Raw genomic sequence first — 17,185 nt, forward strand, 5'->3', positions numbered from 1 at the left:
TGTTTGAGGTAGATCTTGGTAAAAAGAATGGTAAAAAATCCAGAAGAGGTTATTATCCTTAGCCAGGCTAATACCATTCTTTTGATGGAGGAATGTTAAGTGCTTCATGTAGAGTGAAATGTTGTTTGTAGCTTAAACATTTTCTTCACGTAGTTTGATTTGTAAATGTTTTAGTTGTCAGTGTTGTTTAGTGCATTACCGTCTCGAAATAGTAAAATTCTCAACAATTTCTTTACAATTCTCTTGTATTTTTTGAAGGTATCTTTACCATGGAAACAGCAATCCTGAACTGGCTTTTGAAAGTGCCAAGATTTTGTGCTGTATTTCTTGTAATTCCAACATCCAGATAAAGCTAGTTGGTGATTTCACACATGATCAAGTAAGTGCCATTGTCTTTGGATCTGGAAAGAGAAATTGGTGAAGAAAAACGTGTGGTCAATAATGTTACTTTAAAGGATGTGTTTCTAGATCAAGTACATTTAGAACTATTATGTCTTATATCTACCTACTTCTGAAAAGTCTTTTACTGTGGCATTGTGAAAAGCAACTTCTATATTAACTGGAAAAAAGAGTCATTAATGTTTGCAAAAACTAAAAAGTCAATATTCTTTGAGACACTGGGACTTTTTCTTGGCTTTATAGTCTTCAACCTGTAAGGATAATTTACTATAGGCAACAACAGTAGTTTGTTATGTTGGGTTTTTTTGCTCCGTGGCTGATTGCTAACCTATGCCTAAAACAGTTACAACTCTTTAACTCCTGCTTTTTAAGTAGGTTATATAATTTTTGTCCAGAACTTCTGTCAACTTATATGGAAGGAATTCTGAGATGTATTGTTTTCAATAATCTTAAAGTTTTAATTTCCATCCTTCCATTGCTGAATACAGAGTGTTAGCCAGAAGCTGATGGCTGGGTTTGTGGAATGTTTGGACAATGAAGATGCAGAAGAATTAATTAATCCAGATGAGGGTATGTAAAAGGCTTCTTAAGAATGGCTTACACTGTTGTATTTTGCATGGAATGAAATTAATGAAAGAGGTGAAGAAAGTGCTTTTAAGTCAGAAAACCTTTTTCTTGTGTTGCTTTCTGTAGAACTAGATCTTTAACAGAATGAAAAGCACCAATGTCTTGCTAGGATATGTCCGTAGTATGATAAGCCAACTACAAACTGTGTCTGTTTTCAGAAGACAAATATTTAACATTGCTGTCGATTTATTGTTTAGAGCTGTATTAATAGTAATTTGAAATTTTGGTCTTGTATCCCTTTCTACTAATATAAGTTGATGCCTTAGGTTTCTTGTATTTTACTTGAAGGCTCTAAAGATTATTCCATTAATTGGGTTTCTTCATTTCATTACTCAGTTTTTCTTTTTTTTTTTTTTTTTTTTTAATCAAGAGCTGGAGCCTGAAAAGAGGCGGGCACGAATCCATCATGAAACAAGGATCCATATTCTGAATCTCCTTATCACCTCTCTGGAGTGTAGATCTCCCAGCCTTGCTCTGTATCTCTTGGGATATGAACTAAAGAAACCTGTCAGCACCACAAATCTGCAAGATCCAGGTATGAAGAGGAAAAATTGATCTGGCATTTAACCAGTTCTGTTATCAGCACTGAGAATATTTATTGGAAAATTCCTCTGGAGGAGCAGTTTCTCTTAATATTATGAAAAAGACTTGTTCTAATTCTCAAAAGCTAAACTAAAATATAAGTTGATACCCAAATGCATCATATAAATGGCTTCAGGATTTCATCCTTTGTTTAAGTTGGATTTTGGAACAGACTTGAACTTAGAGTTGTGGAGGAAGATAATGTAGAAGGGGAACATTAATTTATTTACTACTTTATACAGTGTAGTGTTGTCCACAGTATAAAGAATTAACTACATAATGACAATATGGGAATCTACAAAGCAGATTGTCTTTTTGAACTAGCTATCCCACTTGATTAGTTAGTTATAGAGAAGAAAAACATTTAGAATATGTGAGTTTTCATTCTGCTGCTAGGTATGTTAATACAGTTAGACAACGGATTGAGAACAGCCCTGAGGAAAAGGACTTGGAGGTGTTTGTTGATGAGAAGCTGAACAAGAGCTGGCAATGTGTCAATCATAAAGCCAACCATGTTCTGGGCCACATCAAAAGAAGCATGGTCAGCAGGTCGAGGGGAAGTGATTTTGCCCCTCTACACTGCTCTCATGAGACCTCACCTGGAGTACTGTGTCCAGTTCTGGAGCCCCCAACACAGGAAGGACATGGAGAGAGTCCAGAGGAGGGCCACAAAGATTATCAAAGGGCTGGAGCACCTCTCCTATGAAGGCAGGCTGAGAGAGTTGAGGTTGTTGAGCCTAGAGAAGAGAAGGCTCCAGGGAGATCTTATAGTGGCCTTCCAGTACCTGAAGGGGGCCTGCAGGAAAGCTGGGGAGGAGCTTTTTACAGGGACTTGTAGTGATAGGATGAGAGGTTTTAAACTGAAAGAGGGTAGATTTAGGTTAGACATTAGGAAGAAATTGTTCAAGTGTAAGGGTGGTGAGACTGGCACTGGTTGTGCAGGCAAGTTGGGGATGCCCCATCCCTGGAAGAGTTCAAGGACAGGTTGGATAGGGCTTTGAGCAATTATCATTCTATTACTCATAATATATATGTGCATATTAATATGTATGAAAAAAATAATAATAAAACCCCCTATGTATATATGAGAATTTGATCTTGAAAGCAACAGGATTGACATTTCTAATATTTCCTAAACTGGTGAGAAAAGTAGTGTGTTACTATGTGTCATGTTTGCCTCCTCAGCTTGTAACTGTACTCGGTATGAGACAGATATTGGTAACCACGCAAGTGCAACAGAGATGGTCAGGAGGCTGGAGTACTTGGCCTGTGAGAAGAAGCTGAAGGAATGAGACTTCTTCAGCCAGGGGAAAAGAAGGCTTTGCAGGGACCTAATAGCAGTCTTTGAATACCTACAAAGAGATTAATGAGAGGACAAAGCCAGGCTTTTCAGAGGTGTATGGCAGGAAGATGAGAGCCAGGGGGCATAAATTGAAACAAGAGGAGCCCCAGCTGGATATAGGAGAAACTCTTTGACCATGAAGAGAGTGAAGCAGCATAGTGGGTTGGCCAGAGAGTTTGTAGTTTTCATTCTTGGAAGTTTTCATAACCAAGCAGTAGTTTGGAATTGAGATGTCCTGGAGTGTCTCTTCTAATGTGAAGTCTTGAGATTCTTTCTTGGTTGTTTTAAAGGATGTTTTATATTAACACATTTGAACAAATATTTGATTTTAGATATGTCTTTGTCTCAAAGCCATGAGAGAGCCTTGCACGCCTCTTTGAATTATCCTATTAATAATGTGAAGAAATAATCACAGAATCATGGAAAGATTAAGGTTGGAAGGGACCTTAAAGATCATCTAGTTCCAACCCCCCTGTGCAGGCAGAGACACCTCCCACAAGACCAGCTTGCTTAGAGCCCCATCCAACCTGGCCTTGAATACTGCCAAGGATGGGGCTTCCATGACCTTCCTGGGCAACCTCTTCCAGCGCCTGACCACCCTAATAGTAAAGAATTTCCTTCTAATATCTAATCTAAATCTACAAGTTTTAAGCCATTGCCTCTTGTCCTCTTGCTACATGCCTGTGCAAAACATCCTGCCCAGCCCCTGCCCTGCCCCCTTCAGGTATTGGAAAACCACTATAAGGTCACCCTCGAGATAATATTCTTAATAAAACATAAATGATACATTTCAAAACAAACAAGATTATTTCCTCTGTAAGAGCTGTGGTTTACTCCTTCAGGACATCTTTTTGAGTTGATTAAAGAATTGATTGGCTGAAGAAGGAATGCAAAAAGACAGGATTTTTACATCAATATTAAATTCTCCTTCCCCTTCCCATTGGTTGCAGTGTCAGGTGACTCTAGAAGCTCTAGTCATAAAATGGCTGTAACTGTAAAATAAAGACAGCAATTTAAAGCTCTTCTCTGAAATTGTCAAATGAGCATTCAGTTAAAGAGCAACAATTCAAATTTTCATTGAGCTCCTGCAAAATGTTAAATAATCAATTCAATCTCTTTTTATAGAACCGAAGAAAGTTCTTATATAAGTTTTGATTGCATAACTTTCCTCTTTCACTAGCATCTTAAAAGCCTACAGATAACTATACATTTTTTAACTAGATTTTTGCAGAAACACAGTTCTTTATTTCATTTTAATTAACGGAGAAAAAAGTCAGATATTCTTGCTGCAGTTCTATGGAACAGTATAGTGCAGCACCAGGTATCTGAACAAGGTAGTTTCCATAATTTTGCATACTAATCTATATTTGCTATAGAGACAAGTAACATCAAGAGTAGTAAGAGATGGTATTTGTGTTTTAAGGTGTCTTGGGTTGCCCACGGACTTGCCTTCATGCTATTTTGAACATACTGGAGAAGGGTACTGAAACAAGGAACGGACCTACAGCAGTTCAGGAATCTCCTCATCTTGCAGAACTCTGTTACCAGGTATCCAGAATATTTTCTGTTGGCATATATTTACAGTAGACTCTAAGTAAAATTATCTGCTACTTGGTTGCTGAACATAGATTGTTGGTGGTTTCTATAATAGTTCCCTTTTTTAGTGTGAAGAAGCATTATCTTGTAGCAACACAACAAATAAAGGATCTGCAATCGTGTCAGAACTTGGAATTGGGATATACTTATAAAACTAATGTTCTAAATATTTTTGGTGAGGCTTTGAATTTGTTGTGACCGTATCCCAGGTTTTTTATTTATTTTGGAACTGCATTTTGCCAGAAAGCAAGATAATTTTTTTGCTTATTTGGGATTATTTGTTATGTTATTTATTCTGTAGCAGTGTGAGAAAGTATGTCAGCTGTATGACAGCTGAATTAGATGTACGTGCAAGGTAGCTGATGTTTGGTCTTAAGTTAAACAATCATATGATTACACAACTGTATCATGTTGAAAATCTGTGGAATCTGGAAAGGATTTCAAACCTTATTAAAACTGAAAGAGGCTGTACCATAGAAGGAAGGGGGGGGGGGGGAATTAATTTCCTGTCCTGGTGAGCCTAGAGACTTAAGACAGTAATTTTTAAGTGAGCTGAACAAACAGAAAGGCTTATATAGTGTCATGTTGTGGGCAAATAGCTGTTGGAATTATCCACATGCTGGTAGTCCTTTAATGTCATAATTCAATGTATGTTATAAATAGTACGTACAGCTTTGGAGTAAGCTGAATATATTGAGTAAGCTGTATATATTGCAATGTAATTTGAGCAGTAAAATAGTGTTATGCATCTTTGGTTGGTTTGTTTTAAAAATAAATGCAATAAATGGATATCTGCTGGTTTTGGTTGTCAGGTCATCTATCAGTTGTGTGCATGCTCTGACACATCAGGTCCAACTATGAGATATCTGAGGACCAGTCAGGATTTCTTATTCACTCAGCTGCAGTATTTGCCATTTTCTATTAAAGGTAATTTTTATGATAAGGTAAGATTGTGCATACTTAAAATGCAATGCATCTTTTGACTCCCTAGGAATCATAGAAGAAACACAGGTAGCAGTATTAAACTGAATTAATTACTGCATCTGCTAACCTTTTAATTCTGCAAAGACTGAGTTCTGCCTGTGTACGTTGTTCAGATTATTAACATTGAACTTTTACAAACATTTTACTTTTACAAACTTTTACTTTTTTACTTTTAGTTTTGAAATGCTTGAAGTCTCCAGAAGTAAATCTTTATCTGTATTTCAATTATCATTGTACCTATGCTATAGAAAAAAAAAAAAAAGAAATTGAAAAGAATGCTACAGAGGACTGAGGGAATAGAATTCTGGTGATTCTAACCACCTGTATCTTCCTTTAAATAAGGAACTCTTACTTGGTGATGGAATAATTTTTTAAATTAACAGATGTGTTTCAAACAAAACTGCAATGTTGAGTCTGAAACATGTTTAGAGTTTTAGACTTAAAACTGAATTGATTGTACCTACTTTATCAGACGCTTATCCACTAGTCCTTTGTTAAATGATGGTAAACTTAGCATTTGAGTACATGTATCCAGTGTGGATAAAGCGCATTAGATGATTCTTATGACTCAAAAATCTGAATTAGATTATTGAAGAATATGAAGATCCTTGGAGACATGTTCAAGCCTTATCAACTTTGATTAATGTTGTAGTTCGCTTTGGGTGAATTCTCCACAATGACTGTTAGCACAGATTATACCCAGAGTTTTTGTGTATGTGTATACTCTTAATTACATGTATGCACTTGATTCGTGTTCACAATAACCACATGTTCATTTAATGACTTTTGTCACATTTCTCAGTCCTTTAGTCTTGTAAACAAATGGTGAGCATATAAGAAATAATGACATCCTCTGAAAGCTTTCTCAAATGAAAAAAAACTTTCCTTGGAGTAAGTAACGCTATTTATGCTCAATTTGATAATTGTCCCCACCCAGAACATGAGATTTCAACACTGAACCAAATGTCCTGGCTGATGAAGACTGCAGCTATTGAAATGCGAGTGACATCGCTGAACCGACAGCGGTCCCACACACAGAGGCTGCTGCATCTGCTGCTCGATGACATGCCTGTGAAACCATACTTGGGTAAGAGGAATTTATTGTGAGGGTAAATAAGCTTGGGTAAGTGGAAGTATGAGAGATTTTGTTTTAATTCTTTTCTTTATTACCTTGTGACAGTTAATTTGTGATACCGACTCGAATTGGCACTTGGGAGATGGGAAGAAAGATGATAGTGGTTGTAGACTCCAAAGTGAAAGAAGTCAGGGCATCTTTTTGTTCACTGCTGCTTTCTGTTTCATTTTTGAAACCTCTCAGTGTATACACAAATATAAAAAATAAACACAGTTTATGGGGTAGTAGAGCAGAATATAAAAAAATAATTAAAATTAGAATTTATTTGAGGTGATATCCAGAGTTGTTACTGAGTAGAGAAGGAGAGTTTTGGTACACAGTTTTAGACCAAGTTTTCTCAGTCTTCTGTCTGTCTGTCACACGTTTTCAACCCTCTCTCAAGGAAGATAGTAGACGGGTCAATTTGGCTTTTGATATAACAACACAAAGATGATTCTTAATCCCAATGAGATGTAGAATGTGATGTTAAATAAAAAGGCAAAATTTCAGGGTTTCAGAACAGAGCACAAGTGAATCAAGAGAAATAGAAACAGGTGGCAATAAAACTCTACATGAAGAAAACAAACAATAACTGAAAGATATGGTAATGGGCTGCAGCAATGTGGTATATGTATCCGTTTTATGGGTCTAGAAACTGTCTCTCCATCCTTGTGGAGATCTGTGTACAGGAACTTGTGTCTAAATACCCTACTCTTTTTATACGGTTCATCCAACTGCATTTTTCCTATGGAGGGTGGAATGTCTTTTTAAGCATTTCTAGTACTATTTAATCTATGTTGGGTAATTGCTGAGCTTCTGTGGGATAAATATTGTTTTCTCAAGGCTGTATTTGTGTTTGAAGACTTTCACATCAAGTTTGTCAGTGTAGTGCTCTCTTATTCTTTCTCTTTCAGTATTAATAAAGCAGGTGGTATTTTTCTCTTAGATTTTTTTTAAAGTAATTTTAAAATTATACTTCATTACCTTCAGCTGATGGTGAAGGAGGGATGGAAGATGAAAGTCGATCAGTCAGTGGGTTTCTCCACTTTGACACTGCTTCCAAAGGTAAGTGTTACAGCTGGTGTTTATTTCTCAGTAAAGTTTTCCTGATCCTGAATGCAGGGGCAGGGGGAGCTGCATCAAGAAAAGACACTTTGAAAAAAAAAAAAAAAAAAAAAAAAAAACAGACTTTCTAAACAGCTACAGTACATGGAACAATTTTATTTAGGGGCAGGGGGAAGAGTTTGAGAACCTTGACATAAATGGTGGGAGGAAGTGGAAAATATTGGACTGGAAAGAAAGGTAGAAGGGTATGTGTTTTAAGTATCTATGGAAAGGCACAATGGCAGGGTGGCAGTCTATACATTTACTGCTAGCAGTAAAAACACTGAGACTGTTCCTAAGGCTGAGCGTATTTGTAATTTTAAGGCAAAGAATTTAAAACCCAGGTAAGTTACTTCAGATTCCTTATGTCTCAACAAAAGACTGCATGGTTCTCATTGAAAACCAGCCTGCTTTTATTTAGGAAAAACACAGATAAATGGCAGAACAATAGAGTATAACACAAATTAGAATTTAAGGCTCTAGAAAAAGTTTTAAGCCCCTAATATAGATTGGTAGCACTTTCTGAATATTTAATGTTTTCTTTTGAAACTTGACACATGAAGATTTGGATTTAAAAAGGTAAATTAGTCTCCTATTGCAAAATGTTTTCCCCTTGATATTTCTGAATACCGTTTGAGTTAATTTACATTTCCAGTACGCAGGAAGATCTTAAGTATCCTGGATTCCATTGACTTCAGTCAGGACATTCCAGAGCCTTTACAACTGGATTTTTTTGACCGGGTTCAGATTGAACAAGTCATTGCTAATTGTGAGCATAAGAATGCACGTGGACAAGTAGTCTGCAACGTAAAGGTGTGTAGTGGTCTGTCTTCTCAAGTTGCATGTGCTATTTTGTATTTTGCTGCTGATGATAAAAAAATAAATGACTAGTGTATTAATAATACTTGCTTTCACAGGAGAGGTGCGGTTGTTTCAGATATGTGCATAATCTATGGAAACTATTTGAATTAGTTTATTTCTTCTTCTGCATTCCACACACTTGTTTCTCATTTGCAGTAGACAGATGCATCAGTTTAAAACATTTTCAGGCAATATTTTCCATCTTAATGTTTTTACCATCTTGGAACCATCAAGTGATTGATCAAGTGCAGATATGACATCTGTCTTACATATTTTATTGGTCTCCAGTACCCAACTGTGTAGTACTACATATGTGTATGCAGTTATGTACACAGCATCGTTCTGTACTACAATAGTTATTAGAGGCATTAGTTAAGATAGTGTAACATTGTGATGAGTACTTAAGTGTATGATAAGTAGTCTTGAAAATACTGTGATCTGAGAGACAAGGGACAAAGCAGTAACAGAATGTAATGTAGAAGTGATCTTGATGGTGACAGGGATGCAGCTGTTCCATATTAGGAACCAGCTATTCTGTATTGTAAAATGTGGTTTTGGCTTGAGAGGAAACAAACTCTTCCTTTGGTGCAAGAGGGTTATAATGGACGTTGAAGAGGAAAGGGGAATGTGATGTGCTAGAAGAGCTTGTGAAAGGACAGAATGACTTACAACCAGAAGGTAATGAATGATTACCAAAATGAGGAGTGCAGAGAGAGACTAGACAGTTAAAAATACTGCAGTTTGAGAATGAAGTATGTGAGAAACCTAAAAAATGGGGAAAAAACCTTGTTTAAATCTCAGTCCAGATACACCTGTCATTATGTAGCCATCTCCTAAATACTTTTAGGAGGAACAAATACATCTTCCTTGTCATTAAAGTTTCTCTTTTAACCTTTTAAATTTCAGTACCTTCACAGAGTTCTGGTTGCAGAAGTCAATGCCCTTCAAGGAATGGCAGCAATAGGCCAGAGACCTTTACTTATGGAGGTAAGTAGAGGAAAAAGTATAGTATTGTTTGTTGTTGCTTGAGACATTAATGATGAAAAGGCCTTGTGAAAAGCAGCTCAGAAATGGACTAGCCTGTCTTGTTTAAATGGTTAATAATGTTTTGTTTCTGATAAATATAAGACTTAACTCTTTTTTTTTTTTTTTTTGTAAAGAGCATAGATAGATAAAATTCCCATATTGGATTCTGCCTTTAAGTTTTTTTAGCTTATTATAACTTAATTTCTTTGGGTGTTCAGGAGATCAACACTATCCTGCAGTATGTAGTGGAGCGGAACAAGCTGCTGCAATGCCTCCATGCTAAGAGGCATGCTTTAGAGTCATGGAGACAACTGGTGGAAATTATACTCACTGCCTGCCCCCAGGATCTCATTCAGCCTGAAGACAGACAGCTGATTATCCGTGATCTATTGCAGGATGTGCATGACAAGGTAATGCTGTACTGGAAATCAGCCCTTTCCTTTAACTTTGTTGCTGTATCTCTATGTGTGAAAGAGAAACTACACTTCAAGTAGCATTCTGGATTGTATTCCAAAAAGAGTTTTTCTGCCTTTAGTATTCTTTCCAGTTTTCTGTTTGCTACTATGCTGAAGTTGAGTGCACTGTCAACAGAGGTGATACTCTGTATTCTTGCTTAGCTACTGTTGAACTATGAATCATGTATCAAAAAACTTTAAAGACGTTTCAGTATAATGCAGTATGATGGTCGTCTAGAAAGGGTATGTGAAAAGAAAGCAGCCCATTTTCATGAGAAACATGTAAGAACTCACTGAAGAGATGAAGGCAAACAGTACTGCAATTGCTTATTTATTGTCAGAGACTCACAGAATACCAGGTCTGGGTGGATCTTGAGGATCATCTGGTGCAACCTGTTGTGGCAAAAGCATGATCTAGACAAGATGGCCCAGCATCCTGTCGAGCTGAATCTTAAAAGTGTTCAGTGTGGGGAATCCACCACTTCCCTGGGGAGATTATTCCAATGGCTGATTGTAGTCATTGTGAAAAAATTTCCTCGTGTTCAATTGGAATCTCCCCAAGAGTAATTTGTACCCATTACCCCTTGTCTTTTCCATGTGACTACTTGTAAAAAAAGAGGCTTCGTCTTCTTTGTAGCTGCCCTTCAAGTATTGGAACACAGTCATGAGGTCTCACCTAAACCTTATTTTCTCAAGGCTGAACAAATGCAGTTCTCCCAGCCTTTCATTGTACAAGAGGCTGCCAAGTACCTGGGTCATCTTTGTGGCCCCTCTCTGGACCCTCTCCAGCCTGTCCACATATTTTTTGTATAGTGGGGACCAGAACTGAACATAGTATTCCAGGTGTGGCCTGACAAATGCTGCAGAAAGTAGGATGATGACTTTGTTTCCTCTGCGGGTGATGCCTTTGTTGATGCAGCTCAGCATCCTGTTCACTCATATAGAGCTTATTGTCCACAAAGGCTTGTGTTTAGAGGACTCACTGCAAATCCTTTTGAAAAATGCTTCTTTTGAAAAATGGTTTTTATTTTCAAGCAAGAAGTAACCTTTGGGGGTTTTGTTGTTGTTTCTAGAATTTCTTTTCTGTAGAAGTTATCTAAAAGCTATTTTTAGTCGAGTGCTGGTTTTGTTTTTTATGTGAACGAAATTTAAAAAAAGGGAAACGAGAGACCTTTGCTAGTCAAATGACTTTCTTTCCTTCCTAAAATCTTTACAGAGCAGAAGTTTCAGACTCTACTTTTATTTGTAATACTTTAGTGAAGTTTTTTGTTAATTTGAGTAAAAAAATCGTTATTTACTTGAAATAATTGAGCTACTGTACTGAATGACTGTTGCTTAGCAGGAAATCTACTTGAGTGTCAGTGATAAGAGATACCAAGTTTATCTTTTAAATGATGAAGTGAACTAAAATAGTATGTTCTAACTTCTTGTTAAGTGTTTCTCCACATTGTCTTAAATTGATGATGAGCTTCTTTGATGCCCACCCCTTTGAGTTTTCTAAATTATATCTTCACATTTTTAATGGTAATAATTTTCTTAAATAGCTGTAAAGCCGGGAGGGTGTCAGTTGTTCTTAACTTAGGTTTAGATATTTTACTAATAAAGCAACTCAAATGTTATTGTTATAATAAAGCAACTCATATTTCTTCCTTTTTCCCCATCCTGCATATGATTTGTATAAATAAAAAAACAGAAGGTCAATGGTCTTCAAAATTAAATTGTATTCAGCTCATCTTATTGAATGAGTTTCTGACAGTACTGGTTTTAATTTGTTTTAAACAGTGACATATTAATGAAATCTTTACACATACATAAATGAAATAGTCAAGAGGCTAAATTAATTGCTTAAATAGCTCATTGTTTTTCTACCTTTTTTTTCCCCTTCCTTTCTTTCTTCTTCTGCATTAAGATCCTTGATGATGATGCAGCTCAGGAGTTGATGCCAGTGGTGGCAGGGGCTGTGTTCACCCTGACTGCCCACCTGAGCCAGTCCGTGAAGACTGAGCAGAAACAGCCACTTGCACTCCCTGTGGCAGGACAGTCCCAATATGTCTTGATGCTGGATGGTTCTCTTACCCCATCACCTGGTTCTGAGAGCATATCCATGGGTTTTGCTTCCATTGGTGACTCTTCCCTCCACATCATCTTAAAAAAGCTCCTGGATTTCATTTTGAAAACAGGTGTGTTGACCTTTGCAGTGTGTGTGTGTGTGAATTCCAGTCTTCAAGAGGAAAACAATGGGCTGAGCTGCTTCCTGTTAATGCAGTCAAGATTTTAATTAGTCATTTTGGTGGATCTTACTTGATAATATAGATCCAAGTGATGTCACTAAGAAGAAAAAAAAATTACAAAGACGCATTAACTTTTTAATCTGAATAACAAGCAGAAGAGAGATGTGTAAATGACTGAAAAGGGAATTTCATATTGCCACTTTTTTGCAGCAGCATAAACTTGTTGAATTTTCTTATTAAATACACTTCTATGTGAACAGTAGGACTGTGACTTAAGAAATGTAGTTGTTTTATTTGTTTCTGCCAGCAGTGTTATAGGAAAGTTAAATCAAGTGTCAGTGGAACATGGTGTTATGGAATTGACATATTTTTGGTTCTAATTATGAATGTTTCTTGTTTACAGGTGGTGGCTTTCAGAGAGTGAGGACACACCTTTATGGATCACTGCTTTATTATTTGCAGATTGCCCAGAGACCAGATGAACCAGACACTTTAGAAGCAGGTATGGTCTGGCTGTATTATAGAGATGAGCAAAAAAATATTTTTATTAAACCCTGAACCATACAGTTTCTGCATGCTTGTTGTCTTCTGGGAATAGTCAGATAGATGGAAACCATCTTACTCAGAGTCTCTGAAGTTAGTTTCATACACTAAATGATGCAAATCTTCCTCTCTACTGACCTCTGGCTACATATGCATTCCAAATGTATTGTTCTGGATGAGGATTTTAAATTTCTGACCTCCAATGCTAAAGAATGTATTTAATTTGTGTCAATTTAAAGCTATGCATCATTGCTACAAAATTGTCAAAGGACTGGAGATTACTTGTAGCTAACTGTTCTTAAGTAGGTCCAACTGTAAAATGTATTGCCTACACATCTGTATGTACACAGTGAACCTATGTAAAAAACCAACCAACCAAACACCAGAACCAAAGATTATTTTATATTCTTTGTGTTCCCTTAGCTGAAGACAGGGAAAACAAAAATTTCCCCCTAGGGAAGAAAAAGAGCATCACTCCCACACCTGCCAAAATAGGCAAAAAAATAAGCCAACCAGAGTTGCTGCGTAACCAAGAGAGCTTATGTAAATATCACGTTCTCTGTGTTAATGGCTTAAATACTTAATTTGTCACTGTGTCTAACCATGATTTTATCTTAGAGCTTACACAAGGATTGAAAAACAAACCCAGGGCCTAGGACCTGTGCATACAGATTCTTACTGCTATTACTTGGTCAGCATTTTGAGCTACAGTAGTTAAAAAAAAAAAAAAGTATGAATTAGTTATGACCTCTGTTTATTATTGGCGTTGAAGTCAGCCCTTTGTCACTTGAGCCACCTGGTTTACTGTCCCTTGTTTTGGTTCCAGTGGAAGTTCTTAGGACTAACAGATACCCTACAGTACATGGACTGAATCTTGGAATTCTTTTAAGCATACTGTTTGTAAGGGTGGTGTATGTATGCAGGTACACACCTTTTTTGTTCTGGCTGGTCTGTGTGTGATGGAAAGAATGGATTTGTAGGAAAGCATTTGCACTTGAGTTAAAAGCCCCTGTCCATTGTTTGGGGAGTTTCTGTTGCAAGGTAGAGAGAATGCCCTGAAGGATGTAGCCTGAGCTGTGCTGTAGCTAAGATAATGCTAAACTACCCATCTTTGCATTTTCATTTTTTGTTTTATTTGCTTTTTACAGCTAAAAAAACTATGTGGGAGCGTCTGACAGCTCCTGAAGATGTGTTTAGTAAATTGCAACGGGAAAACATGGCAATTATTGAGAGTTATGGGGCAGCTCTCATGGAGGTGGTCTGTCGTGATGCTTGTGATGGTCATGAGATAGGCCGGGTAAATAAATCTATACCTTTGCAATCACTGTTCTCTTTGTTTTAAATAATCATTTACTGCTTTTCCGAGAGGGGAATTTTCATGAGGTAGAACTGGAACATTTTTCGTAGATACTTAATCTCTTTCATGTTTCTGTCCTCCCACTCATCTTTCAAACTGTTCAAAGTAGAAGCATTATGCATATTCATTTTTTTCTCAAAAAAGCCATGTGTCCTATTGTTTATAAGAAAGGGTTAGCAGGTACTGCTGCAAAAGATAATAGATATGAACTACTATGGCATTTATTTGTTAGTATTTTAAAATAATGGACTTAGTTTATTTTCTCACTTTGGGAAGATTTGTTGACTTTAGGGGAGAAGTCATTTCTGATAATAACTTCAGTATAGAGGAATCTAGTCAGAATGCAAACTAGTTTTAAATAGTAATGGTGCTTGAAGAAACACTTCATTAAAATGTTTTGGCATAGTTATTGGTTAACAGTATCTGCAGTATTTTGTTAAAAAATAATAGAGGAAAGGTAATTGGCTCAGACTCTTCTAAAACTCCAAGAATTCTTAAAATATTTTTCACATAAAGGGGCACATCGGGACAGTCATGTGCCCTTGTGCCCAAGAAGGCCAATGGTATCCTGGGGTGCATTAAGAACAGTGTGTCCAGCAGATCCAGGGAGATTCTCCTTCCCCTCTACTCTGTCCTAGAGAGACCACATCGGGAGTATTGTGTCCAGTTCTGGGCTCCCCAGTTCAAGAGGGACAGGGATTTACTTGAGAGAGTCCAATGGAGGGCTGCAAGGATGATTAAGGAACTGGAACACCTGTCTTATGAGGAGGCTGAGAGACCTGGGGCTGTTTAGTCTGAAGAGAAAACTGAGAGGGGACCTTATTAATGTCTATAAATATCTGAAAGGTTGGTGTGAAGAAGGAAAGGCAAAATTATTTTCATTCATGCCCTGTTGACAGGACAAGGGGCAATGGACACAAACTAAAACACAAAGTTTCACCTCAACATGAGAAAAAAACTTATTTACTGTAAGGGTGATGGAGCATTGGAACAGGCTCCCAGAGAGGTTGTGGAGTCTCCTTCTCTGGAGGCATTCAGAACCTGTCTGGATACATTTCTATGTGACCTGCCCTGTGTGGTCCTGCTGCAGCAGGGGGGTTGGACTCGATCTCCAGAGGTCCCTTCCAACCCTTAACATTCTGTGAAAATAACGGATTGCAGCTGTAGTGCAGAAATGCATTCTGCTTTTAAGAAGCTGTTAAAAGCAAATGCTTTGTATTTATACAGATTTGTTTAAAATCTCATTGATCTTATATATTTCTTTCTACTTTGATTTCTTTCTTTCATATTTGTTTCTTCCCCAATCCTAGATGCTGGCCTTGGCTTTGCTTGATCGTATTGTTTCAGTAGACAAGCAGCAGCAGTGGCTGTTATATCTCTCCAATAGTGGCTACCTGAAGGTGCTTGTGGATAGCCTGGCAGATGATGATCTGACTCTTCAGAGCTTGCTCACACCTCAGCCACCTTTACTTAAAGCGCTGTACACCTATGAGTCCAAAATGGTAATAGCACTTCAGAAATTATTTTGTTGTATGGTGTTTATTTTTTTTGAAAACAGAATTTGTCTGTACTTCCCACTGATTGTACGCAGACTTATGTTACTACAATAACAGTTTTTGAAATTATGTTAAAATCAAGAGAGAAAACGGTTGTCATGAGTCTCCTCGTGCATCTCCAACACTCACCCTTCTCTACACTTCTCTAGGCCTTCCTCACTAGAGTAGCTAAAAGTCAGCAAGGGGCATTAGAGCTGCTGCGGTCTGGAGTGATTGTGAGGCTGGCACAGTGCCAAGTGTATGACATGCGACCTGAAACAGACCATCAGGGGTGAGTGTCGATTCCCTAGCCCATCCTGAAACAGTAATAAACTCTTGGAAGCACGTGGTGTCTTTTTATAGCCACGAGTCTTTTGAGTGGGTTTACTCTTTTTGTCTGTGTGTGGTTCTTTAACCTACGAGTTTGGTTTAAACCAACTTTTTATTAAAAAAAAAAATCCAAGTAAGCGAGTGTGAAGTTGTACTTGGATTCTCAGTTACTTAGACTACGTAAAAATGTACTTGTTTGATACCTTACGTAAGAATGGTCTATATATTATTGTAATTATTATGATAATAAAATAATATCGGCTGTAATGTTTGAAAAACAGCCTACACTGTAAACTTACTTTGGGGGCTTTGCAGTTGGTGAACAAAAAGTGCAGAAGTTTGTCCTCCCCCCAAAAAAGCACTAATGAGAAAGAAGTGAAGTAAATGTTAACTTCAGAAATATTTTAATATATGTTTTAAAAAAAAGAAATAATTTCACAGTTGTATAATGCTTGATGGGCTTCGTGACATATTGCTAAATTGTTAGTCATTGTGAGATGACCAAGAGAAGATGTTAGAGAAGGAAATTGGGTATTTAGGGGAAATCATCCTAGCTGATTTCAAACCTCGGTCTTTGCTTAAAATTAAGAATTCTTAGTGACACACTGGGGGTTCAGACACTTTCGAAAAATTTAAGACTTAAACAAGTACTCTTTTTAAAGGTGCTAGTGACATGTATAAGATTTATGAAACCCACAGGACATTTGTAGAGGACTGTATTTATCAGTTGTTTTAGAAATAAGCACACCTCTTCCTAAAATATTTGAGAATATTTAGCTTTATATGTAAATAGGAAAACAGATGTGATGTTTCTACAACAAAGTAATCTGATGTAATGTAGTGTAGTAAAGAGAAGTAATTTCTTCTGCTCAGAGAATATCTGGCAGCAGCTTTCTGGGTAAATTACAGCAGCTGTGTATTATAAATCTGTTGTTTTTCCAGTATAAGTTCAGTTCATCTACAGGCACATTATTGAAATATAAGTGTTTGCAGGTTCTTGAAGACTGAGGTTCTGCCTTTCTAGTGGGCTTCACTTTTCTTTCACTGTTGATAATTTTTATGATTTTTTCTTCTTCCTCTTAAGAATGTATGGAATGAG

General features: G+C 37.1%; 1 protein-coding gene across 1 annotated transcript in view; it reads left to right on the plus strand.

Annotated features, from left to right (window-relative positions):
- NUP205 (nucleoporin 205kDa) overlaps nt 1-17,185 on the plus strand; it is a 47,583-nt gene that overhangs the window by 21,683 nt on the left and 8,715 nt on the right. The window contains 16 exon segments of the mRNA XM_009999039.1: nt 259-379; nt 888-969; nt 1,397-1,561; nt 4,374-4,498; nt 5,359-5,473; nt 6,468-6,617; nt 7,635-7,709; nt 8,404-8,561; nt 9,516-9,596; nt 9,854-10,045; nt 12,000-12,270; nt 12,725-12,823; nt 14,013-14,161; nt 15,532-15,723; nt 15,927-16,048; nt 17,171-17,183. Coding sequence (XP_009997341.1) covers nt 259-379; nt 888-969; nt 1,397-1,561; nt 4,374-4,498; nt 5,359-5,473; nt 6,468-6,617; nt 7,635-7,709; nt 8,404-8,561; nt 9,516-9,596; nt 9,854-10,045; nt 12,000-12,270; nt 12,725-12,823; nt 14,013-14,161; nt 15,532-15,723; nt 15,927-16,048; nt 17,171-17,183 — 2,110 coding nt within the window.

This window comes from Chaetura pelagica, unplaced genomic scaffold, assembly GCF_000747805.2.
Source record: "Chaetura pelagica isolate M959 unplaced genomic scaffold, ChaPel_1.0 scaffold725, whole genome shotgun sequence".
Taxonomy (NCBI): Eukaryota; Metazoa; Chordata; class Aves; order Apodiformes; family Apodidae; genus Chaetura; species Chaetura pelagica.